At 46.2% G+C, this 26,341-nt stretch overlaps 1 protein-coding gene across 2 annotated transcripts in view; it reads right to left on the bottom strand.

Annotated features, from left to right (window-relative positions):
• NINL (ninein like) overlaps positions 1-26,341 on the bottom strand; it is a 168,895-nt gene that overhangs the window by 59,864 nt on the left and 82,690 nt on the right. For both annotated transcript variants that reach the window (XM_040620946.1, XM_040620947.1), the window contains exons 2-7: positions 18,880-19,073; positions 10,291-10,384; positions 5,993-6,171; positions 4,125-4,191; positions 2,237-2,427; positions 1,333-1,485 (exon numbers count right to left, since the gene is read on the bottom strand). In XM_040620946.1, the coding sequence (XP_040476880.1) occupies positions 1,333-1,485; positions 2,237-2,427; positions 4,125-4,191; positions 5,993-6,171; positions 10,291-10,384; positions 18,880-19,062 (867 nt within the window). In that variant the 5' untranslated portion in view covers positions 19,063-19,073. The remainder of the gene's footprint in view (positions 1-1,332; positions 1,486-2,236; positions 2,428-4,124; positions 4,192-5,992; positions 6,172-10,290; positions 10,385-18,879; positions 19,074-26,341) is intronic.

Genomic DNA, 26,341 nt, shown 5'->3' with positions numbered 1-26,341 from the left:
CTCCATAAACACTTACTCAGGAACTGGGTGCTCACTAAGTTGTACTAGGTACTTTACAGCCCTACAAAGTAGGCATCTGACCCGGTTTACAAAAGGGGAGAGGATAACTCAAGAACGGTTGGGAATGTGGCCACAGCCGTGTGGAGACGCTCGGATACCCAGATGCACTCTGACCACCCTTATCTCCCTCCCACCTATTTCCTTTGTAAGGACTGTGAGCTTGAGGACAGGTGTGCCATGGCCTAACAGGAGAAGGTGGGGGCTGGGCCATATACCCGAGGGCCCAGCAGCACCATGCCATGCCAGAGTCTGCACCCCCTATCCTCCACATGCAGCTGTGTTGGCTCGGGGCACTTCCTGGGCAGTCAGGTGTTCCTTGGGCCCCTGCCTCTGATTAGAGGTGGGTCCTGCCTGGCCTCATTCCTGCGCCCCACGGCTCAGAGCCCTGTCCAGCTGTGCCTCCTCACTGGGACACAGGAACAGGAGCGGCTCCACCACAGACACACCCTCCTTCCACTGGCTCCAAGCAGGACTTGCTGGGACTTCACTGTGGCCTCTGACCTTACGTGGCCTGACACCTTCCTTTACTGCTCCTAGTTTCCTCTCTGTCCATTCTCATCAGATTCAGATTCAGAAACTGGACTCTCAGATTACCCAGCCTTGCAGAGAACAACGTTACTGGTCCTGCGCCACTACCCATAAACTATGGGATTAGCCACATCAGCAAGACTCCTCAGAGAACCATGCCCTGTGGTGGAAGAGGGAGGTTTTCCTGTCCTGGGATGGAAAAAAACCAAATGCTAAGCCAACGGTCACCAAATGAGATTACAATTTAAATAACTGCCTAAAATCTCCTCTTCTCTATCTGCAGACCTGGTATTTGTATGAGAGAGAAAAATTTAGGAATATAGGACAGGGAGAGCACAGGGTAAGAAGTACCTGGAGAGCTACTCCTAGGGAAGGTACGAATGCTCTTGCTGTAGCACAACAGGGAGGAGAGAAGGAGCTCTCCTACTGGAAGGCAGCCTATCCCACAACCAAGGAACTGCCATGTAATTCTCATAAAATCCCTATGAGGCAGGCACCCATTTTACATATGAAGAGACTGAGGTTCAGAGAGGGCAAGTAACTCAATCTGGGACACACAGCTAGGGAGGGGCAATGCCAGAGCAGCCCTAAGACCTGTGTGGTTCTAGAATCTAAGTCACGTGGCCTCCCACTCATACACGTATGTGTACACAGCCCCCCAACTCCCGGGTCTGTGAAGATGCTGACGACCAGAGAGTGAAAGCAGTTACTGCTGTGGTTCAAGGCTTAATCATCCCATTTTACCTGGTAATGAGACCAGGACATGCTCGGTTTGACGGGAGTGGAAGATTCTGGAAGTGAAGTGGGCCCATGATTGAACAGGCCAAGCTGGAATTCCTCAAGACTCACTCTGCCGTCTCCATCTTGGTCCAGTTTGTTAAACAGATCCTCCAGTTCCTAGACGAAAGCCACCACACTTGTGCTGAGGCCACCACCACCCAGGCCTTCCCTCCCCAAGCTGGGTGGTCTGCCCATCCTTACCAAATTCAAACTGTCTGGGACACACCTGACCTCCCTTGGCTCTGGCCTGTGAAGCCTACATGCCTGGTCAGTTTCCACCCTGCTATGAATGGACGCCACCTGCACTTCCTAATTCCACAAACACCCATTCAAAGTCTACCATGCCAGGAACTTGCTGGATGGTAAGAAGAAGACATGCATGTGGAAGGTGCCCTGAGCCCCCAGTGGTCCAGGAACTAGCAAGGACAGCAAGGCTAAGGAGGATTTTACCAGGGGGGCTTCCCCATCACCACTGCCCACCCAACTCCCCTCGGCCCCTGCAAGAGGAAAGGTGGGGTGAATACAGCCCCTGGGAGCACAGCCTACCTCAGAGGGCATGCTGTCTGGGCTGAGTGGTAGAACTGGGCAGTGCAGGAAGGGGAAAGGGCACTCTAGGCAGAGGAAGGGTCAGGAGTGATGCTCTGATGCCAGTGAGGCAGGCCACTTGTGACCTGCGCGGGGGCAGACCTCAGCAGCAGCACCGAGAGTTACCAGAGAACTTCAGACCAGAAGGTGGCACAGCTACATCTTCACATTAAAGCATCCACAGACCCACAGGTGGAGGGTGAAGGGATTCTCCAGACCCAACACCAACCTGACCATTGCAAAGAGCCCGTCCTCCAGTGTGGTCAGCCTTGGCTCCTCTCACCTCTTTCTCCAGTCCCTGGAGCCCGATGCTCTGGCAGACAACGGCCAGCTCTTGCTCATCGAGGTGGCCACTACTGCCAACGCCCAGCTCTTCCCAGATGCCCCGGACCCGGCTCTCAGGGGTGTCCAAGGAGGGGCTGCAGGGCTTCTGGAGGCACCCGAAGACCTCAGAACCCCAAGCTGGCAGCTGGCCTGAAGCAGGGAGAGTGACAGGTAAACCCCACGCTCCAGGTGGAAGCACCTGGGGGAAACGCAGCAATGCCGGCAATGTACTCTGAAATCAGACGCACACACCTGAGTAGCAAAGCATCAGAGGTGGGATCTAGGTGATGGGTACATAGCTGCTCACAGTAGGATTCTTTCATCTCCACTCTGTGTTTGCAAATTTTCATAATAAAATGTCTTTGGGGGTAATCTCTGGTCCATGTGGGGAAAGCTTTTTCTGAAGGGAACCTCCGAAAGTCGGAAGTCATACCACTTAAAGCACATATTTCTATTCACCAAAAAAAAAAACCAAAAAAAAAACCAAAAAAAAAAAGAAACAAAACCCAACACACACACACACACACACACACACACACACACACACACACCAAAAAACCAGACTAGTTTTTAAAAAAACAATTTCTAGAAACTTATGTTTCTGAGCTTTGCCATAGAAACAACTTGTGGAAGAACACAGACACTGGGGGTGCCCATGAGAAGGCACCCATGGACGGGCCATGCTTCAAGCCAGACATCCCCTCCACGGCCAGTCCACACTAAACTCTGTGCTCATGAACAACACTGTACTGGGCTGAGGAAAACGCCTTCTCTGACATCCCTTCTAGCTTAAAGAGTCTGAAATGTCTAAGTAAAAACATAACAGCACCTCCGATACCAGTCTCTTTCTCAGGACGGTGGAGAAGGCACGTCAGCCCTCTGAGGTCTGACGTGCGTTTCATGCACCACCGTCAGTTCTAAACCGGTGGAAGGGTTTCCGTTCAAGGCCAGGAAGAACCTGCAGTCGAAGACCCCAAGTTGCACCATGCACCACCTTCCCAGCCAGTCCTTCCTTTCCCGCCCTAAATTTAGGTTTGAGGCCAAGGCAGTTAAGGTGTGATGGCTTGGCCGCTCTTCCTGATCTGTGTGCTTCATCCAGCAGCCCAGGTGGGTGCTCAGGTCAGTCCCTCTGACACCCACCGAGGCAAACAATGATCAATGGCCTTGGTCCTTGAGGACCACATTCTAGAGCATGGCTCGGTTCCAGCTGCTGATTTTTTTTACTGTGGCACAAATTCAAAGTCAATTCAGGTCTCTCCCTTCAAATCAAGTTTCTGCATTTTCTGCCCTGTGACACACCCATGTGGGAGGTATCATTAAGGCATCCACAGACCCACAGGTGGACACACTGCGATCTGCTTATGTACACCTGCTGCTTCCTTCTGGTTGCTCCTGCAGGGCTCCTGAGGGCCAGCACCATGTCTGGCATTTCACCTGGAGCATAGACAGGGCGGCTGACAGTTGCCAAGACTGCTTGCACACAGCCAGAAAGAGGATGCGCCCAGGCCCAGCCCATCAAGAGGGCAGTGCAACAGGCCTGAGACCCCCCAAGGCCATGCCTGCCAGCCGGAGTCACACTGGTCCTCACAGACTATGAGACGTGGCAGGATATACTGCTCGCTTCGCCAGTGGCCTCTAAGGGTCTGACTTCAGGGGATGCTGAGGATCAAGTGACCATCTCCCAGCTGGGACTACCTCTGGAGTAGGGGCCCGCCAGGGACACCACCCACTTGGCATGCTTCCCAGGAAATTACACATGGCTGGCTCACTGACCAATGACCTAGCTCCTTGAACTTCAAAGCACTGGTCAAAGGTAGGGAGCATCGACCATGACTCTGTGGCTTTACCTCGTGCTTCAAACAACTCATTTTGAGGCTCTTTAGCACTTTCAGCTTCTTCGTCTGACTTCAGACTCTGGGAAAACGAAAAGAGAAAGATATGAATTCCCCGGAGTATGTGGCAGTGGACAGAGCTCCAGGAACAGACAGACCGTATGTTCTGGGGCTGGGTAGGGACTAAGGAGGAGGAACAACAGCTGGTGAGATGCAGCTCCTCGAGGGAAAGCCCACAGCTCCCTCTCACAGACCACGAGCTACGGTGCAGACACAGGAACACAGGAAGTTCCTCAACATAAACCAAAAATCATCAGTAGTTCACACTAAAAACACTACCAAGCACCTGCACCCTGAAAGGGGAGAAAAATGCTTCCCAGTCAACAGCTCCTTGTGGCACTGGCTTCAGACACCAGCATTGGAGAGGAGCGGCTGTGGAGCATGGTCAAGCTGCCATCACATGACATCATCTTGACTCAAGCTTAATGGTCCTCACCTCTCTGGCACCCCGTCCCTTATCATCCTTATCAGTTCGACCAACAGCTGGAGGGAGAGTGGTTTTTTCTGTCCCTCCAGGAGCTCTAGGGACCGCATGATGCGAGCAAGCGCCTGACACCTCAGGGCCCTTTGCGAGCTGCACCCTGCAGGTGGCAGGTCACCAAGAAACACTTGACTCGAGTAAAAACCTTATGTTTTTGTGGCCAAATCAGCCAACTGCAAAGTCAAAGTCTGCTTCTGACAGGTGCTGTGTGTCCCATGACTGATCCTGGAGGGAATGCCAAGTTGACCAAGACTCGGCGTCCCTCAGAGCCAGCACTGAAGTGAGAGTGGAATCTGGGAGCAGGTGGTATGTCCCCTTTTTCTAATGCACTCAGCCCAACCAACAACCTTAAAAACAACATTTTCCCTTGTTCTAGTTCCAGGGATCCAAGGTGGTTTTATCAAGCAGAATGGTACAATGGAGACAGAGCAGACTCCTCAGACCTCCATCTCTGAGGACCAAAGCTAAAGACGATAAAAAAAGTAGACACCAGGGGTTTGTTGTCTATGCAGAGAACATCCCTGAGCAGAGGGACTCTAGGATTTAAGTAGATAGGTTTGCCTCAACAAATGTTGACCATATAAACAAATTAATGTGAGAGGCCCAGAGATGTCTTACCAAAAATAGGTCCCCATAAAGGTCCACCTGACAAAATGGACATCACAGATAGCAGGAACCAAGAACCTTCTGAAATTCTTGAAAACAGGTCTAAGGAATCCATGTTAACTTGAAAGCTGTGGACCTGCCCCACGGGTATTTCCTGACATGAAGGCTGTCAGGCTCCAGCAGCCCGTCTCCTGGGTTGGTCCCAAAGGCAGTGAACAACTCAGAGACGTGGGGGCTAGAATCAACCCCCAAGGCCCTGGAAGGTGTCTGGTACATCTTAACCAAATTGTAAATGTGAGGGCCTTGGTATATTCTAAGTATTCAAGGCAGGTGGGACTGTGGGCTTGGTACTTCCAAACTCCTAACCTTGCAGGGGCATCAGAAAAGCACCTTCCCTTTCTTTCCTCACTCCTATGAAACCATAAAACCAGTCTTCTTGCAGTGCTGGGGGAAAGCTGGTGGTGGTAAGCAGGGGAGGGAAAGAAACAAGTGATTTGGGCACCAATTCTCCGCGGCCCCAATGTCTGAAGGAGTACGCTCGCTGGTCAGAATTTCCCTGCAGACAATCAGACCCAGAGACACCTGAGCATGAAATGTCATTTCCCAACGTGCACCCACGCTTCTGCTAACTTGAGATGCCCAGGAATGCCCACCTGCCCCTCACACTCTCTTGTAGTCATGTCACAACGACTAAGTGAAATGGCGACCTGGGGTGGGGAAGGGGAACCTGACCCACCTCCACACTTTCCAAAGATGCAGAGCGGCGGAGCTGGCTTCTCCCAGTGGTCCGGGCCTGCTGTTCTGGTGAACATTTGGCTTCTGTTGCAGAGCCACACGGCTCGGGCTCAGGCCGGCTCCAGCGACCGTACCACTTAGAGCCGCTCACGTACTTTGGCGGGACGGCACGAGAGGCAGCTGGAAAGAAAACGGGAGGTTTGGGCGGGGGGGGACTGCACACACTGCCGTAACACATTTCAAGATGTGGAGTGCAGTTCTCACAGATGCATGCAGAGAATGTCTAGAAGAACACAGAGATCAGCTAATAGCGGTCCATCTATTCTCCCTAATTCTTGGGCAGCGGACTGAGAAACCCAGGCTGGGAAACAGGGACTTTCTACTCTAAACCCTATGTGCTGTTTAAATTTTTCTTTTCTTTTTCTTTAAGATTTTATTTATTTATTTGTCAGAGAGAGAGAGCACGAGCACGTGCGCTCAAGCGGCATACTGGGCAGCGGCCGGCAGAGGGAGAAGCAGGCTCCCCACTGAGCAGGGAGCCCAATGCGGGACTCGACCCCAGGACCTTGGGATCATGACCTGACCTGAACCGAAGGCAGACACTTAACTGACTGGGCCACCCAGGTGTCCCTGTTTAAATTTTTCTGAGCATATTTTGCTTTTGTTTATGGAGTAAAAGACTACTACTAAGAAAAGATTTCTTGTTTATATAATAGAAGACTAATACTAAGAGCTTTTTATTAGAAAAAAAGAAGAAAAAACCTCCAATAACCCAGCAACAGACTGCTCTAGAGACCAGAAGGTCACTTCCCATCCTGCTCACTTCAGGGAACTGATCTGGACAGGGCCATCAGGGCACTGTGGGCACGGGCCTCACACACAGCCCAGGAGGCTGAAACTCTGCAGGTCTTAAGTTTGGGGCAGAGGCAGGCATGGGTTTTAGTTTGGGATTCATAAGAACCCCTTAAACCGTAACACTCCCTTGCATTTCTTTCTTCCCTCCTGACCTATCCACTACTGTACAGAGCAGCTGGGACCTCTGAGAAAAAAATGACACTGATTCTGTGTGGAATCTGGGTGGGTAGGAAAGAGACTGGGGAGAGCATCATGGCCAGTGACCAGGACAGGACACAAGTTCAGAGGAAAGTAACCAGAATGGGCTGGTTGGAGAGAAAGGCACAGGGTCCAACGCGGTAAGGCCAGGCCAGGGAACCTGAGCATTTCACTGAGAGGTGTCACACTTCTTCAAGCCAAGTACCACATCATTTCCTTCTTCCAGGCCAGAGCCCCTGCCCTTGGGACCACATCAGAGGAGGGGGCTGGGTACAGCCTGGCCAATTGGAAGCACGGTGATACCAGTGGCAGACAGACACTGGGGTTGAGGGAGGAAGACGTCAAGTTCCACATGGGATGTACGGACTGTGAAGTGACAGCATGACATTTAATTGGCTGACAATATGCAGGGCGAATACAGCATTTCTCACCTCACTGGGACACTTGGAGGGAATCAGGGACACTATACCAGTCACTCTGGGACAACAGGCATGTGATGTGCTGAAGAGGAGGCCAAAGTATCCAAGTCAGCAGAGAGAAAACTGAACCTGTGAGCAGACCCAGCGGCGTTCAGAAGGGGGAAGCTACAAACATGGGAAAAGGCCCCCCCCAGAGAGCTATCAAAAGGGTAAGTGAGGACCGGTGAAGACAGGCTGTTGTCGCATCTGACCGTGGGTCCCACTTACAGAGAGGCCGCAGGCTGGTTAACGTGGGCGGAGGAAGAATCGTCCACCTTGAGCTGGTTTAGGAAGAGGGAAAGTCCCATCAGGCAGGAGATGGGAAGCTGGGGCACATGTAGGAAACCAAGCACAGAAAACTCAGAGGGGCTCTGATGCCCCCCTCCTTAGGCGGGCACGAGGGGAGGAGTCTCAGGCCACACATATGACCATTTAATCGAGGAAAGCTTTGAAATTCAAAAGAAAAGAAAAAGCCAAAGAAAACGAAAAAATAGAATAGGTGGAAACAACCCACAAGTCCTCAAATAGCTCCTTTCTCCTTGGAGGAAATGAGTGACATGCACAGATCCAGTTTTACGTTTAGAAGTTCCATGCATTCTCTAGCATGGGAGGGGCACATGCAGTGTCAGGGACACCGGGCACCTTTCCATTCCTGTACACCATCACGGGCCCCATTCCCAAATTCTGTGTTCATAAAGGCCAGTGGCCTTCGTCACCTCTTGGGGAAGAAAAGTGTCAGACAAAACAGCCAGAGAATGCCCTGAGGGTCCTGCAAATGGTTCCCACCCCTGGTCTGCTCCTCCCAGGGCAGGGTTCCCTGCACTATACCCAGGTGCTCCGCAGCCTTCAGAAGCCAGTGGAAGGAGTGAGTTCCGTCTACACTGCGTATACAAGGGCCCAGAGCTTACAACTGGAAAATTGTGACCTCTTGGTCATCACTTACTAGCTGTGGGATCTTGGACAAAAAAACCCCTTCACACATCAAGCCTCAGTTCCTCATTTGAAGAACGGGCATGATAATGCTGCAGATCTCTGGGAGTCTGGCACACTGAAGACAATCGATGTGAGCTCTCATCTTCCCACTTCCCACTCCCCTGCCCCAAGCCCTCCCACACTGTTATCCCTGCTACCCAGTCGTGCACCTGCTCCAGACCAAGGACCAGCCGTGGCAGAAGCCTGCCCCGGGGCTGAGGGAAAGAGCTCCCTCCTCAATGTGCTCATCAATACCACGCCTCCAACCTCAAACACACTGGCCCGTGCCCCATTTCACTCACCTGCCCAGTACTCATCGGAGACAGCCAAGATGGGTCTGAAGCATGGCTGCCACTCACAGCCTCAAGTCTGATGGAGCAGACACTAACGACAACGTCTGTCAGCATCTTCTGACCCTCACCCCACAATCTACATGCCCCCGACTGGACCGTTCTCCACACCCTCCCTCCTCCTCCCGACCATGACCAAAGCCAGGCGACATCCCCCCTCAGGACACCACTTCCACTTGGACATGCTATCTTTGTCGCACCAGCCCCACTCCCAAAACAGGAGTCCAGTTAGGCCTATCAGCACAACACTACTGTCTGACAAAAGCTACAGCGACGTCAGTCTCTAGCTGCTGGCATCCCACCTGCTCTTCCAACCTCAGGGGTCTAGATGTTTCCGTGTCTGCACTGAGCTTTCAATTCTTGGAACTTCGACTGTTCTAAATCTACTTTGTCTTGCCAACGGCCCATGCTGTAAGGACAGCACACGGTATTATCTGACACTTGTGATACTGTGATTTATGATAAATACATATTTGCTCTTCATCGCATCCCTGGCCCAGAGCTCCTAAAACCCCTGGAATTTCCTAAGTGACAAGAGCAACCAAACCTGAGTTTATGTTAATGAGGTGACTTCTGGAAAGCCCTTAAGGATGGGGGCTGGTTGCCAAAGGACCCAACCATGTGATTAGAGGGTTAGAATGTTCACCCTTACCCTGACCTCCAGGGAAGGGGGAGGGGCTGGAGGTTGAGTTCAATCACCAATAGCCAATGATTTGATCAATCACGCCTATGTAATGAAGCCTGCATAAAAACACAACAGGATGGGGTTCCGAGAGGTTCTGGGGTGAACACACAGACACTGGAGGAGAATGGCGTGCCTGGAGAGGGCATGGAAGCTCTGCATCCTTTCCCCATACCTTGCCCTGTGCCCTCTTCCACCTGGCTGTTCCTGACTTACATCCTTTTATAATAAACTGGTGATCTAGTGAGTAAACTGTTTCCCTGAGTTCTAGGAGCTCCTCCTGTGAATTCATGGATCCTGAGGAAGGAGTTGTGGGCAACTCTGATTTATAGCCAATCAGAAGCGTAGGCGACAACTTGGACCTGTGACTGACATGTGAAATGAGGACCATATAACGGGATTGAGCCCTTACCTGTAGAATCTGAGGCTACCTGGAGGTAGGCAATGTCAGCACTGAGTTACAATGGAGGACATCCAGAAGGTGGAGAATTGCCTGGTGTGGGACAGACTACCACATATCTGGTGACCAGAAGTGCTATGTGTAAAGGAAAACAACAGGGCTTCTCCTTTCCAACACTACCGCACAAATAAGGAAACAGAAGAAGAAAAAAACCCCAAGTCCTGTCCCAGTCCACACAGGCTGACAGTAAGGGCGTGCAGTTACAATTTAGTTCTCAGACTTGCTATATTCTTCAATCTGAATATCACAGCCCAGAAGGTAACAGATAAATAATGGGAAAAAAACAACAACAACACTTGAAGTGAGAGGAGGAAATCCTCTTACTTGACTCCAAAGAACTGTCTCCATCCAAGGGGCCAGCACCAGCGTTTGATGACAACACTGCCACAAGACCTTCCTTAAGTTCCTCAAAGGTGACCTGGTGAGTATAAGAAAAGAGGGCAGCGCTACTTACAACAGATCGCTACATAATATCTTAGCCTTTTGTTTTTATTCTGAGATGGAAACATCTTATTGTTGCCTTTAGCTCTGAAAACATTCATTTCATTTTTTCTAATATTCACTTAAGATTTGTCTTAAATAAAAAAATATAACAAGAAACGTAAAAGTGAGCCACAAACTAATCACCAAAAAACCCCTATTACCAATTTTAATAATTAGAAAATAGTACCCAAAAGGGGGATCATAAAACATGAATGTACATAAAGAAAATATGCAGGCTATCACCACCCCACCAAGAAATGGAAATAATACCAGCACCTTAGAGGTTCCTCCACGACGGCTCCTTTCCTAATTAAATTCCCTGCCCCCTACTCTGACTTTTATGGTATTAACATCTTTGCTTTTTCCCTCTTTTGTATGCATCCCAGCACAATATGGTTTAGTTTTGCCTCCTTTCAAATTTGGTCTAAATGGAATCATATGCATATATTCTTTTATGTCCCGCTTCTTAGACTTACTTCTCTAATATCCATTCAAGTGGCCATGTATAATGCATTTTCTCTGCTGTATAGTATTCCACTGTTTAACTGTGCAAAAATTTATTTTTTAAAAAAGATTTTATTTATTTATTTGACAGAGAGAGAGACAGCCAGCAAGAGAGGGAACACAAGCAGGGGGAGTGGAAGAGGAAGAAGCAGGTCCCCAGCGGAGGAGCCTGACGTGGGGCTCTATCCCAGCACCCCGGGATCACGCCCTGAGCCGAAGGCAGATGCTTAACGACTGAGCCACCCAGGAGCCCCAGTGCAAAAATTTATTAATCCATTCTCCTACTGATGGATATTCCCATTGTTTCCAGTGGCTGGCCATTTAAGAAAATGCTTTCAACGGTATTGTACGTGTGTCCTTGGGAGTTGCTTAGGAGTATATGCCAAAGAATGGGATTGGTGGGTCACAGAATGTGCATTTAAATCCTCTTGGTGAACTGAATCTTTTATCACTCTAAAATGCTAGCCTTCTTTACTTCAGTAATGTTTTTTACCATAAAGACTAGCTTTCTTTTGGTTAGTATTTACATGATATATCTTTTCATCAAATTTTAATAGTGTCAATTTTTTATAGCCATAATATGTCAGGCGTTGTTTATGAAAGCTTTATCTTTTAACTATTTGGTCTATTTACATTTAACATAATTACTGATATATTCAGATTTAAATCTACTATTCTATTGTGTGCTTTCAATCCAACCTGCTTGTGTTTTCTCCCTGGTTTCCTCTCTTTAGATTTACTGACTTTTTTTTTTTTTAGGACTTCATTTTCCCTTTATTAAAAGTTAGAAGTTACACAGTCTATTTCCTTTCTCTGACCATTTATCCTAAAAATTACAACGCACATCCTCAGCTTATCAAAGCTTACTATTAGTCAATACTTTTATCCTCTTCTGTGACAATAAGCCTATGTAACACTTTCATTTCATCTACTATACTCCTTTCATGCCTTTCTTATGAGTTGCCATATACTTTAATTTGCTCTATTTTAAACCCCCACAAAATATTATTTTTTGTTTTATATAATCAATGTTCATTAACAATTATCCAAATATTTACTGCTTTGTTTTTCATTTGTTCTTGTATTTCTGACCTCCTGTCTGGGATAATTTTCTATCTATTTGAAGTACATGGTTTAGAATTGCATTTTTCTTAAGTATGCTGGTGCTAAACTCTTTATAGTTCGATTATCTGAAATGTTTGTATTTGACTTTCAATAGGCTTTTTTCAAGCAGATAAACAATTTACGGGAAGAACAGGAGAAATGACCAAGATGTCCATAAATGGAATGGGTAAGTAAATTATAATATAATCAAAAAATGAAATACGATGATGGAAGACAACAGAGACAAGATGAACCATATTTCACAGACAGAATACTGAGTAAAGGAAGTCAGAGAGTACACAATGACCATGTACTGTGTATTTCCATTCTATAAAGGTCAGAAACAGGCAAAGCAAATCTATGGTGTTAGTGTCAGGACAGTGGTAGCCTTAGTGACAGAAGGACTGCAAGGCACATGGAGAGGGATGCAGGATGCTGGTTACTCAGGTGTGCTCATTATGGGATAGTCATTGAGTGTACACTTCTTTTTTTTTTTTTAAGATTTTTATTTCTTTATTTGACAGAGAGACAGCAAGAGAGGGAACACAGGCAAGGGGAGTGAGAGAGGGAGAAGCGGGCTTCCTGCTGAGCAGCAAGCCCGATGAGGGGCTCGATCTCAGGACCCCAGGATCACGACCTGAGCCAAAGGCAGATGCCTAACCGACTGAGCCACCCAGGCGCCCCTGAACCTGTGTTTTGACATAGATTTCCCTGGCCCTCTGAGGTCCCAAAGACCACATCAATGTCACAGTTTCTCAGCACTAACGGGGTTTTGTGTGCTGGGCCAAACCTCTCTCACTGTGTGACTTACAGATTTTTAGGCTGGTAATTCTTCACTGACATGTTTGCTCTTTGCCATTTTCAAGATCTTTGTTTTTATGATTTTGTTCTTCTTTTTTTAGTAGCCCTCACTGGACGGTTGGCCTGAGTTGGCTAACCTGCCACTACCAGAATGTCTGAAGCCTGTTCATACTTTCCTAGAATCCCATAAAATTTCATCAGATGGATCTATCAGAATTTGCTTAACCAATCTCATAAATAAAAGGCTGCTTCTACTCTTTTGCTATTTGAATCAATAGTAGAATGAATATCTTGCATAGATTTCATTCCACATGAAGATAAACACTGTATTTCTTTGATTATCACATCCCTAGCTTCTGCACGTTGCACAGCACAAACTAAGTGCTCAAAAATACTTGTTGAATACATGGAAGCAAAATGAAATTAAAATTTTGATCTAATCTCTGATTTCTTTTGTGTCTTTGATAATACTTATCAGCTGACTTTCTTCCAACCATCAAACAGTAGTGGGATCTGATGGCCAAGTGTGTCGCCATTTTTTAAAGATTTTATTTACTTGAGAGAGACAGAGATAGTGAGAGAGAGCATGAGCAGGGGGAGGGGCAGAAGGACAGGGAGAGGGAGAAGCAGACCCCCACTGAGCAGGAAACCTGCTGTGGGGATTGAGCCGAGGACCCTGGGCTCATGACCTCAGCCAAAAGCAGACGCTTAACCAACTGAGCCACCCAGGCGTCCCTATCTGATACTATTCTGACTGTGCTTGCGTTTCCGTGTTTTCTTCCTTCATAGCTCAAGAAAGGGGGAGGACAAACCCACAGTACTCAGGTGCTTCACCAAAGAGGATACACCATCACCTCTGTATAATCTCAGACTCACTCATCACAAATAAAGAGGCTGGACCCTGTGATTGAGAATCATTCAACTTGAAAATTATTTTCAGGAACACTATGTTAAGAATTATTGTTTCAAGTACACGCACCCCTATGTTTACTGCAGCATTATTTACAATAGCAAAGATACAGAAGAAGCCCCAGTGTCTGTCAAAAGACGAATGGATAAGGAAAATGTGGTATACGTCTACAAAGGAATACTGCTCAGCCATAAGAAAGGATGAGATCTTGTCATCTGTGACAACACGGATGGACCCAGAGGATATTATATTAAGTAAAGTAAGTCACAGAAAGACACATGCTATATGATTTCACTTACGGTCATCTAAAAAATAGAATCTAAAAAATACATGAAAAAACAAACAAAAAGCAAAACCAGGGACGCCTGAGTGGCTCAGTTGATTGAGCGTCTGCCTTCAGCTCAGGTCATGATCCTGGGGTCCTGGGATCAAGTCCGACATTGGGCTTCTTGCTCTGTGGGGAGCCTGCTTCTCCCTCTGCTTGTGCTCTCTCTCTCTCTCCCTCTGACAAATAAATAAAACCTTTAAAAAAAAAAAAAAAAGGCAAACCAGGCCCATAAATGGACAAAATGTTGAAGGGGAGTGGGAGATATAGGCTTCCAGCTATGGAATGAATAAATCACGAGGATAAAAGGCACAGCACAGAGAAGACAATCAATGATACTGTAGCCATGTATGGTGACAGACGGTAGCCACACCTGTGGTGAGCACAGCATAACATACAGACTGTCTAGTCACTATGTTGTACACCTGAAACTAATACAACATCGTATGTCAACTATATTTCAATTCAAAAAAATAATTATTTTTTTGACAGTAAAATTCTCTTTCTGACCAAATTTAAAATACTAAAGGTAAGGTCCTTGCCACTGATAAAGAAACAAGAGAACATAAGAACATAACAAAAATGCACATGGAAATTTCCCACACTCCATAGGAATCTTAGGCCACATTAATTTCTGGCTTGAAACCAGACCGTGATAATGTTTCTTTCTTTTTTTTTTTTTAAGATTTTATTTATTTATGTGACAGAGAGACAGCCAGCGAGAGAGGGAACACAAGCAGGGGAGTGGGAGAGGAAGAAGCAGGCTCCCAGCGGAGGAGCCCAATGTGGGGCTCGATCCCATAACGCCGGGATCACGCCCTGAGCCGAAGGCAGACGCTTAACGACTGCGCCACCCACGCGCCCCAATAATGTTTCTTTAACAGGAAATAGGAATTAAAAATGAGCATACCCGCAACACATTTAATCATTACTTTGTTCATTCAAATTAATACTGTGTATAATATTGTTCTTCATTTTTGTCCTCGATTGAAGTATCAATGACTAACATTTACATGATGTCACATATGTTAGTAACTACAAGGAAACTGGATGTGGGATATTTGAAATGAAAAGCCAATCAATTCTCCTGGATAAAGGATTTCTCTTGATTTTCTCTGAAAACTCCTGAAATTTCCACCATTTGGTTTCTGTTGTAAAAAATGGTGACGACTACTGAATATTTCTGGCTTGACACCAGCTTCCCCTAAAACGTCTACAGAATGTTTCACCTAAACGCTGGCTGTGTGAGCTATGCCCTGTCTGTGGGACGAAGCAGAGGAGCAGTAAAAACTCTAAAAGCAGAAATAATCTACCATGGTCACCATCCCAGAGGAGGTGGTATAAAGTGTGGGGTGGAGGGAGACAAAAGCAGGCTCCTAGAGGCATCAGCTGGTGTGGGCACTGCTCTTGAAATGTTACAGAGAGGGAAGGAGGGACAACTTCAGGTCAGACTCAAGAGCACTAATGGAAGCAGAGCTATTTCTTAATGTACCCAACATCTGACTTGCTTTTTGGAAACAGAAATCATGGCTGTAAGAGAATGGAGTTGGCACAGACAGAAAGATGGATGGACATGCACAGAGCTTTGCCACGAGCCACTGTTAACCCGAAAAGGTCAGGCTCCAGTCACTGCTTATGAGTGTCTGTCCTTCCTTCTAACATACCTCCCAATAAAAGTGTGGAGAAACTTTAAGCCTCCCAGAAGGATTATAACTCAGAGGAACTGTTTTTGGGGATCCACATGACGTGGGGGAGGCCAGAAACCTCAAACCCAAGTTGATTTTTCTCTTTACTGATGTTCCAATATTAACTTTTTCCTATCATAATTTGATGTTTCTATTTTTTTTTAAAGATTTTATTTATTTATCTGAGAGAGCGAGAGAGACAAAGTAAGGGACAGAGAGCACAAGCCGGTGGGGGGGGTGAGGCAGAGGGAGAAGCAGACTCCCACTGAGAAGGAAGGCCAGTGCAGGGCTCCATCCCATGCCTGAGCCGAAGGCAGATGCTTAACTGACTGAGCCACTCAGGTGCCCCAATTTGATGTTTCTAAATGTTATATCACAGTTGCTGGGGGGGAGGGGGATGGGGGGATGGAGTGGCTGGGTGATGGACACTGGGGAGGGTATGTGCTGTGGTGAGCACTGTGCATTGTGTAAGACTGATGAATCATAGACCTGTACCCCTGAAACAAATAATACATTATATGTTAATAAAAAATAAATACATGTTATACCACTTCTGCACATACAACATATAAAGTGGGGTAAAGCTCGGGAATGATGTGATTTGTTCAATCAGCAGAACCTCCCATCTGAATGTAAACCCAAAAGTTATTCTTTTGGTTTTGATTTTCTCAACTGTCAAAAATAATCAAGAAAACCAGATCATGTGTTTATATTGCTTGAATAGCCAGAGTGTTGATTTTCACAAACGTGCCCTCTGTTCCTCTGGGTCTCAAATACAGTTCCAGGTGATATCAAGAGGGGCTAGGACATTATCAGGGCACCTGGGTGGCTCAGTGAGTCGGGCATCCAACTCTTGATTTCAGCTCAGGTCATGATCTCGGGGTCATGATACTGGGCCCTGTGTTGGGAGTTAGTGTTTGGCACGGGGTCAGTCTGTCCCTCTCCCTCTGTTCTTCCTCCCCACTCGTGCTCTCTCTCCCTCAAATAAATAAAAATAAAACCTAAAAAAAAAAAAAAAAAGACAGAGAGAGGGGACAGAACATTATAAAAACAATACACCTGATTTGGGGCTGCTGGGTGCAGTCAGGTAAGTGGCCGACTCTTGGTTTCAGCTCAGATCCTGATCTCAGGGCTGTGAGATCAAACCCTGCATGAGCTCTGTGCTCAGCGCAGAGTCTGCTTGACTCTCTTTCTCTCTCCCTCTGCCCCTCCCCCCTCAAATAAAAAAATAAATCTTTAAAAAAAAATACACCTGGGGCTCCTGGGTGGCTCAGTCAGTTGACTGTCTGCCTTCAGCTCAGGTCATGATCCCAGGGTCCTGGGATCGAGCCTACATCGGGCTCCCTGTTCAGTGAGGAGTCTGCTTCTCTTTCTCCCTCTCCCTCTGTGTGTGCTCTCTTTCTCTCTCAGCTCTCATTCTCTCTCAAATAAATAAATAAAATCTTAAAAAATATATTTAAAAAATACACCTGATTCTTAAGTCCATTAAAAAAACAACACAACCAAGAGAGAGGAACAGAATAAAAAGAAACAGAATGGATGTGGTCATATTAATTGAGGCACAGCTCCCTAAGAGGGAGTAACAGTACCCTACTGACAGGCATTAAGAACACAGGACAGTTGGTGCTTTGGGAAGTAACAAGAGGTACATTTCACAGTGCCAGCAGTGAGGGTTTTTTCTTGTTTCTCTTCATTTGTTTTTGTCCAAGAGCCAATTCAGGAAAATCTGCTGGCTGGATTTTTTTTCTCATTTGAAATAAAAATAGTTTTATTGATTTCTGTGGGGAAAAAATGCTTTTCCTTCAAAGATGGCCAATGCTGTTTTAACCGCACAAGTTAATGTCTAAACACATTTAAGAAATAAGTACAAGGTAAAAGTTAAAAATTGAGCTACCCTATGACCCAGCCATTGCACTACTGGGTATTTACCACAAAGATACGGATGTAGGGAAGAGGAGGGCCATATGCACCCCAATGGTCATAGCAGCATTGTCCACAATAGCTAAATTGTGGAAGGAGCCGAGATGCCCTTCAACAGATGACTGGATTAAGAAGTTGTGGTCCATATATACAATGGAATATTACTCAGCTATCAGAAAGAACGAGTTCTCAACATTTGCTGCAACATGGGTGGCACTGGAGGAGATAATGCTAAGTGAAATAAGTCAAGCAGAGAAAGACAACTATCATATGATTTCTCTCATCTATGGAACATAAGAACTAGGAAGATCAGTAGGGGAAGAAAGGGATAAAGAAAGGGGGGTAATCAGAAGGGGGAATGAAGCATGAGGGACTATGGACTATGAGAAACAAATGAGGGCTTCAGAGGGGAGGGGGTTGGGGGAATGGGATAGACTGGTGATGGGTATTAAGGAGGGCACGTATTGCATGGTGCACTGGGTGTTATACGCAACTAATGAATCATCAAACTTTACATCAAAAACCAGGGATGTACTGTATGGTGACTAACATAATAAGAAAAAATTATTATTAAAAAAAAAAAGAAATAAGGTCAAGTTTGAGGTGCTGAAAGTGTTTCTGTCAGGAAAGCAAGTTGTGGTCTAGGTTCTAGATGACTTTGAATTTCCCAGTGAAAAGGAGCAGAGATAGAGTACTTTCTATCTGGCTGAGATGAAATCACAGGACAACTCTGAACATAGGTACCCTTTGTTCCTGCAACAGTGGTGTGCAGTCACTTTGTCCAGCTGCTAGAATGAATTTAAAGCTGTGTAATTTTACTAGACAATCTGCCGTCAAGGTACTTGGAAGTTACCTGTCTCTCAGTGACCCAGTGTGTCAGTGGCCCACAGATCCTCGGGTTTTTGTGAACCACCTGCCACCCACCCATACCAACCTTCCACCCCCACCCCCGACACCTAACAAATCTCTGAAACATCTTTCTGGAAATACCAAACCAAACCTCTGGAAGTTACTATGCTTTCAAAAAAAGTAATCTGAAGGAAATTCTTGCTTCAATATGGAGGTCCTCAGAAGGAAAAGCAGTGTTCCAGTTCCTAGTAGTCCACTGATATTTCCCAAATGCCTGCAGCTAACTACAGTACTCTGTGCTTTTCTTTGTAAGAATGAAGTCAAATACCCACCCTGGCAAAGTGGTCATTTCCAAGAAGTGTTTGCAGAAGGATGGGCAGCTGCTTTTCCAGATGAAGCTTGAGGCAGAGCTGGGTCAGTTCCTCCCGGTCCAGAAAGCCTGTCCCTGTGGTGTCGCAGCTGCTGTAGACTTCCCTGAGCTGTGAAACATAGTGGTTCTCTTCTTCTTTGTCCATCCCATAGCAATCTGGACACGCCAGGGGAAAAAAGAAAAACAAGAGTACACCTTATTGCCATACCTCACACGTTCTCCCACTGCTCTGATAAGCCCCAGGCGCTGGGCAGGGGCTGGGCGCATGGGAAAGGGCAACCAGGGTGCTTTCAGGTTTATGTGGGACCTTTGTAGGAGAGGCCAGAAGCATGTGTCCAGGGAGCTAGCCCTTGTTCACAAAAGCCCAAATTTCTTTGTTCTGTTAAGAAAAATATCTATTATAGGGGTGACTAAGTGGCTCAGTCGATTAAGCATCTAACTCTTTTTTTTTTTTTTTAAAGATTTTATTTATTTATTTGACAGAGAGAGACAGCCAGCTATAGAGGGAACACAAGCAGGGGGAGTGGGAGAGGAAGAAGCAGGCTCATAGCGGAGGAGCCTGATGTGGGGCTCAATCCCACAATGCCGGGATCACGCCCTGAGCCGAAGGCAGACGCTTAACAGCTGTGCCACCCAGGCACCCCAAGCGTCTAACTCTTGATTTCAATTCAGGTCATAATCTCAGGGTCCTGGGATCGAGCCGCATGGCAGGCTTCCTGCTCAGTGGAGAGTCTGTCTGTTCCTCTGCCACTCCACCTGCCCACTCTCCATCTCTCTCTTTTTTAAATAAATAAATCTTTTTTAAAAAATAAAAAAATTATCTATTATAGAATAATCAGAGAAAAGCGGTAAATATAAAATAGAGAACTAAAATTATCCAAAATTTCACTACCTAAAGAAAATCATTATGAATATCTTGTCAAGTATACATTCTAATTTTTCTCTATACACATACAAGTATGGTATTTTTTTTTTAAAGATTTTATTTATTTATTTGACAGAGACAGCCAGCGAGAGAGGGAACACAAGCAGGGGGAGTGGGAGAGGAAGAAGCAGGCTCATAGCGGAGCAGCCTGATGTGGGGCTCGATCCCAGAACGACGGATCACGCCCTGAGCCGAAGGCAGACGCTTAACGACTGCGCCACCCAGGGGCCCCACAAGTATGGTATTTTTTCCCTTATTAGTATTTAGTTACAAATACTAAAAATGAAAAAGATGAATAAATTTTACCAAATAAAAGTACTTCTAATAAAAAAAATGAAAACTCCAGTAAAATATACAGAGGATGTTGATTAATCACAAAAGAAGAAAAATTTATGGTTAATAACCATCTAAAAATGTCCAAATGAAAACAAAGACCTATAGTAATAGGTCGCTGTCAAATTATCAAGAATAAACCCCCCCCAGTGCTAGCTGAGACTATCATAAGAAGGGGGCTCTCACATGTTGCTGGAGAAAGTGACAAGTAAATGTCTTCCAGACATTCTAGACTTGTCACATTTACCAAGAAATTTTTAAATAACTGTATTATCTGACCTACTTATGTCACATACACAAAATCCCTTACAGAAATTCCTATGCTTCATGAAACAGAGCTACAGACTAAGACATAAAAGAAAACAAAATGTCCAATGAAAGAAAACAGCTTGCTAAGTTACAGCATAATTACATGGCAGAAGATTCAATAGGCTTACAAAACACATTTTTGAAGGATATTTAACAGCATAGGAAGTACAGCTGATAAAATATCAAGCTGGGATAAAAACTTTATAATAATAATAGCTAGTGTATATACTAGTTCACATATAATAATTCATTTATGCCTAGAACAGTTCTATCAAGAGACTTCTGTAATTCTGTGGGAGAAAGTAAGAAAGAAAGAAGAGAGAAAAGAAGAAGAAAGAAAAGTAAAGGAAAAGAAAAGAAAAAAGAAAAAGGTGGAAGGAAGAAGGAAGGAGGGGAAAAAACTACACCAAAATGGTAAGAGATGATTTTGTGGTATTACGCATTTCCATTTTCTATATTTTCATATTTATGAAGAATTTTTATAGAAAGTGAAACACTTTATAACTAGAAAAAATGTTGCTAAATTATGAAAAACACAGAAATCCTAAAGACATTAGGATGAACCATATGAAATTGTCAATACTGGACCATCCTGACCAACAATGATGGCGATTTCGTGTGGGTCAGTATATTATTCAGACACAAGACCATGGACAATTCCGAAAAGAGGAAATACGATAAGTAAACAAACATGGAAAACTGATCCAGCTCATTAATAAACAAATAATTAATTCATAAACATGAAACAATGAAGCAACATCTCTTACTAATAAGAGACAGCACAATAAATGCCAATTAAATAAAGATATAATTCTTCTTAAGAGAAAAAGCACGTGGGGGGGGGATGCAGAGGGAGAAGGAGAGAGAGAATCCTAAGCAGGCTCCATGCCCAATGGGGAGCCTGATGCGGGGCTCAATCTCACAACCCTGAGATCATGACCTGAGCCCAAATCAAGAGTTAGACCCTTACCCCAGTGAGCCACCCAGGCGCCCCAAAGATATAATTTTTAATGTCGACAGTATGTGATCACCATCACCCATGTGGGTAGGGAGGTCTGCGTCAGCACAAAAACTGTATGAGGGATTGGAATCTGTTCACATCAACCCCCAACCCTAAAGTAACATCATAGGAAAACAACAGGATGGATGACAGTAAAAAAACCTGACTTTGAACAGAATCTTCATTGTGATGTTTCACTGTGGTCTTACAAGGTGAACTGCCCCCCTGAACTCCTGACTGAACTCCTGCTGATCAGGTGTAAAGACACCAGCACCCACTCTGAGGATAAGTACACAACTCATGGCCTCAGGGTGGATGGAGGAGTGAAAGGGTAAGAAGCCTGCCCTACCCATTCATCAGATCATGCCTGCACTTTAGCAGGAGCGTGGAGAAGTGGAGAAAGGGCCCCCATCCCAGACTACTTTGAGATGATTACAAAGACAACATCGAGAAACACAGATACACATGTAAAAATATCAAGGATAAATCAGAAAACTAAATAATTTCCTAACTCGACTCGTCACGCTTCTCACCCAAGGTGGGTTCCCAACCCAAGTTGGGGGCTTTATCCTTTTGTGGACAACAGCCAGCTGTGGTGAGCTGCATACAAGCACTGGTATTTGCCAAGGCTAACTTCTGATAAGCCACAAGTAAAAAGACAGAACATAACAGTAAGAAAGACAAGTGGCAAAATTCAGTATGTGAAAGAGGGTAAAGGAATTGGGATGAGGAGGAGTGACTAGGGGACCCCGACTGCAGACCCCACCACACCCACACCTCCTGATGCTGACGCTGCCCCCACCCCAAGCTCTCCCTAGTGCCCTGCTTACAACATCCCCCTCCCCCACCACCTCAGCAAATCCTGAACAAATTCTCCATTTCTTCCATTTTACCGTTAGCTGTAACCAATTCAAGCAATTAAAAGTGTATAAAGTAAAAACAAAAAACAAAAACCAAAACAAAAAAGCCCAACCCCGCTCCCGGAGGTAAACACTGCTTGGAGTTCACATTTGAAATTATTCCCAAGTCTACAAGGTGGATGGACATACGTAACACACATAGATATGCGTGTTTTTACATAAATGTAACACCACACATATTATTTTACAACTTTTAAAAAATACATGACATCTGAGAGATCGTTCCATGCCTTCTTCATTTATAAAAGTCACTACATGCTCGTGTCCTTGTGTGCCGAGATGTAACACAGCTCACCTAAGGATTGTTTTAGAGACATGGGGCATCTCCGGGATTTTCTCTTACAAAACCTTCCTCAGCAAAAACCCCATGAGCCGTCTTCGTGAGTCCTGAAGGGGCTAAACCAAGTCATGCTCTCTGGAGCATGCCCTGGGCAGTGCAGGAGTGTCCCTGGAGAAGGCAGGCTTAGCTGTTTTCCCAAGGGCAGAGCAAGAAGAGAAGAAACACCTTCCTCTCCCAGCCATAAGCAAATCCTGCATCCACACCACTCTGGGTGGCCGGGCTCCCCTCCACCACAGGAATTTAAGTTTCTGGTGAGTCGCAGCTTTCCCTTTCTCCACAGAAGAGGGAAGAAAGTCTCCAACTGGGGCCAGAGGCATCCTGGCTGCCCATGGAAGTGTAGGCTGTGTGTGGAGGGCCCACTGGTGGCGAGTCTCCCCTGGTGAGAAGGGGGTCCACTGCCCATCACATCTCAAAGCCTTGCTCAAACAAGGAGCAGCACAAAGAAAAAAATAAGTACTGAGACTGCAGGCACCAGAGAGGCAACAAGACTTAAAAAGAAGGGTGGCAGCTCCTTCCTCATCACCCACAAGAGCTGTGTTTGCAGCTTATCTTCAAATGTCTCCAGGCCCCACTAAGTCTGGGGCTGTCTCTGGAGGCCCAGGCTGCTTCTACCTCATTTTGAGGACTCTGGGAGCACAGATGCACATTTTTGAGGCTGGGTGGGGGTTTCCACAGAACAGGAAGAGCGTCCATATGACTAAAAAGACCACAGAATTAGTGCGCCAGCAGGGCCCTGGGTTTGGGGAGAGCGGCATGAACTCTGACCAGCCCCTGCTCCCACAGCGTCTCATATGGCACCAGGACCCCATCTTCGTCGGCTCACGGCAGAACATCCAGTGAGTCTACAGGGTGAGACTGCAAAGAAAACCTGCCCTTGGCAAAACACTAACAGATTCATGTTCTGAAAAGAGGGACCAACCCCTCATAGAAAGCTGAGTGCCAGAAGCACATTTCAGGTAAGTAGAACAAATGGCCACCTCTGTCTACAGCGAGGCAGTGCAACGCATCCAGCAGGCTTTAGGGTCTCTCCACGTGCCAGGGTATGAAACAGTCTCTAGAGAACGTTTCTGAGAGGCCACATGTCTTCCAAGGGGAAACACATCAGTAACAGTAATGGTCAGGGAGTGCAAAGCAGGGCCTTAGGGGGTCAGAGGAAAATGAAGAAAATGTAAATGGGAAACAGGCCAAATCCTCAGGCCATCAGGCTGCCGTCCAGTGACCCAAGACCAAGAGGGAGTGACTGGCACAGTCCTCCCAAGCTCCACACGCCAGCGGCCCTCTGGGCCACAAGGCAGATAGGCACTCAAGAAGGCTCCGGCAGCGCCGCCCCCATTCCCAGAGCCGACCTCAGTGCAGGTCTGTTGTGCACCCTATCATATGTCTCAAATGCCAGAAATGTTTTGGGTTTGCATTTTTATGCTAGACATTGTATAATGAGCCCATTTAAGCAAGAGCAATACATGATGCTGCAATTTAGCTATTTCAAAGGGGAGGTCACCAGCATTATGGGTCCACTTAATCTCAGGGCTGCCGCATTCCAGACTCCTCTAGTACAGGTCCGGTCTAGGCTGGGATAGGTGACGCAGGGGAAGAGTAGAGCATTCACCCAGGTGATGGGGGCATTCACCCGAGGAGGCCAGGTAAGCTTACGAACCTTCCCAACACCTGGACTATCGCAGAGGAGGGATCAGGAAAATCAAGGTCAAGCAAACCCTCACGTGTTTCCACATCACAATGGACCTGCCAAAGCTGTCACGTTCCTGTCTGACTTCCTGCCCCAGGATTCTAGAATTGGGCAGAACTCAGGTGTGGGTGCTGAAGGGTAAAGGGCTGCAGAGGGGCCCTCCCAGGAGCAATGACAAGCCAGTCCCCCGCTGAGAGAACTTACTGGTCTGCCCCCATGCCTCCACGAAAGGGTTGACACAGGGGAGGGGCGCACATATTCAACCCCACGTCACCTGGGTTACACTTCCTGCTCAATACACAGTTGAGTTCCCGGACATTCAGAAACACTCCTTTCCTCTCCTTTCCCTCATCCCAGTTAATCTGCCCCAAGGCAGCAGGCACTTCATCTACCAGCCACGCAGGTACAGGCAAATGGGGTGATTCAGGCACCGCAGCTCCACAAGTCGGGCAAAAAAGACATTTCCTAACCCCCACAACCTGCTAAGACACTTCCTAACCCCCACCCAAGACAATGTCCAGCCATGTTTTCAAAACAAAGGGAAAAAGGAGGCCCTGCCTCTCTTCAGGTACACCCTGTGGAATGTGCCCTCCTCCTGTCCCAGGATGTGGGAGGGGTCTTTCTGTAGCTTCTGCAATACCACATAACAAACCTCAGTGGTGAAGCAGCAGGCAACACTGACCAGAAGGGCTTGGAAGGACTGCAAAGCCACCTTCACCTGGAAAGCATGGCCCGCACACAGGTCTAGCCTGCCAGTGCAGTGATGCGGGGCTTCCCCTGCACTCAGGAGTCTCCAGAAAGGGCTTGAGTGACAAGAGCACAGAATTATGGAAGTAGTGGAGAAACCTGAATGGGGGCCTCAAAATTCTGATGTTCATACACACCCCTCATTTGCTGGAATCTGGAGGTAGTGATTTGGGAGGTGGTGCCTGCAGAAGGGGAGACCCAAGACAAGCACATATGCACAAGCCCCGCCCCCCCCAAAGAGAAACTAATATCCAGAAGGAGAGAAAGGAAAATCATTTAGAGTTATCAAAGAAAATAGACTGCTAGACAGAGGAATGATTAGGACACCAAGGGAGGTTTCTGGCACACTGACATGTTATAGCCGTAATAAAAAATCCAAGATAAAGACTGGAAGATACAGAAGGAAATCCTCCATAAAGCATATCTAAACAGTAAAGGGGGCACCTGGGCGGCTCAGTCACTTAAACGTCTGCCTTTGGCTCAGGTCATGATCTCAAGGTCCTGGGATCGAGCCTTGAGTCTGGCTACCTGCTCCACAGGAGCCTGCTTCTCCCTCTCCTCGCTATCTCTCTCTCTCTCTCTCTCCCTCTCAAATAAATTAATTAATTAATTAATTAAAAAATCTTCAAATAAATAAATAATTAAACAGTAAGGAGATGAGACTATATGACAAGGAAAAGACCGTCTCCTCCATAAAACAGTGTTGCAAAAACTGGATAGCCACATGCAAAAGAATGAAGTTTGACCCTTACCTTACACCATACACAAAAAACTAACTCACAATAGATTCAAGATCTAAATTAACGTCTAAAACTATAAAACTCTTAAAAGAAAACACAGAGGAAAAATTTCATGATGTTAGATCTAGGAATGGTTTCTTACATATGACACCAAAAGCACGGGCAACAAACGCACAGACAGGCAGATGGTACTGTATCAAACTTCACTTCTGCACATTGAAGAAAAAAGTCAACACAGTGAAAAGGAACCTATGTAGTGAACGGGAAAAAATAACTGTTAACCATATCTGACAGAAGGTTAATGACCAGAACATATAAAGAATTCCTACAACTCAATAACAAAAAACAACACTTGTTTTTCAAAAAATGGGCAATGGTCTTTAAGAGGTATTTCTCCAAAGAAGATACACAAATGGCGGACAAATG

The sequence above is a fragment of the Ursus maritimus genome, unplaced genomic scaffold, assembly GCF_017311325.1.
Source record: "Ursus maritimus isolate PB19 unplaced genomic scaffold, ASM1731132v1 scaffold_38, whole genome shotgun sequence".
Classification (NCBI taxonomy): domain Eukaryota; kingdom Metazoa; phylum Chordata; class Mammalia; order Carnivora; family Ursidae; genus Ursus; species Ursus maritimus.
This window is presented reverse-complemented; position numbering and strand designations above follow the sequence as displayed.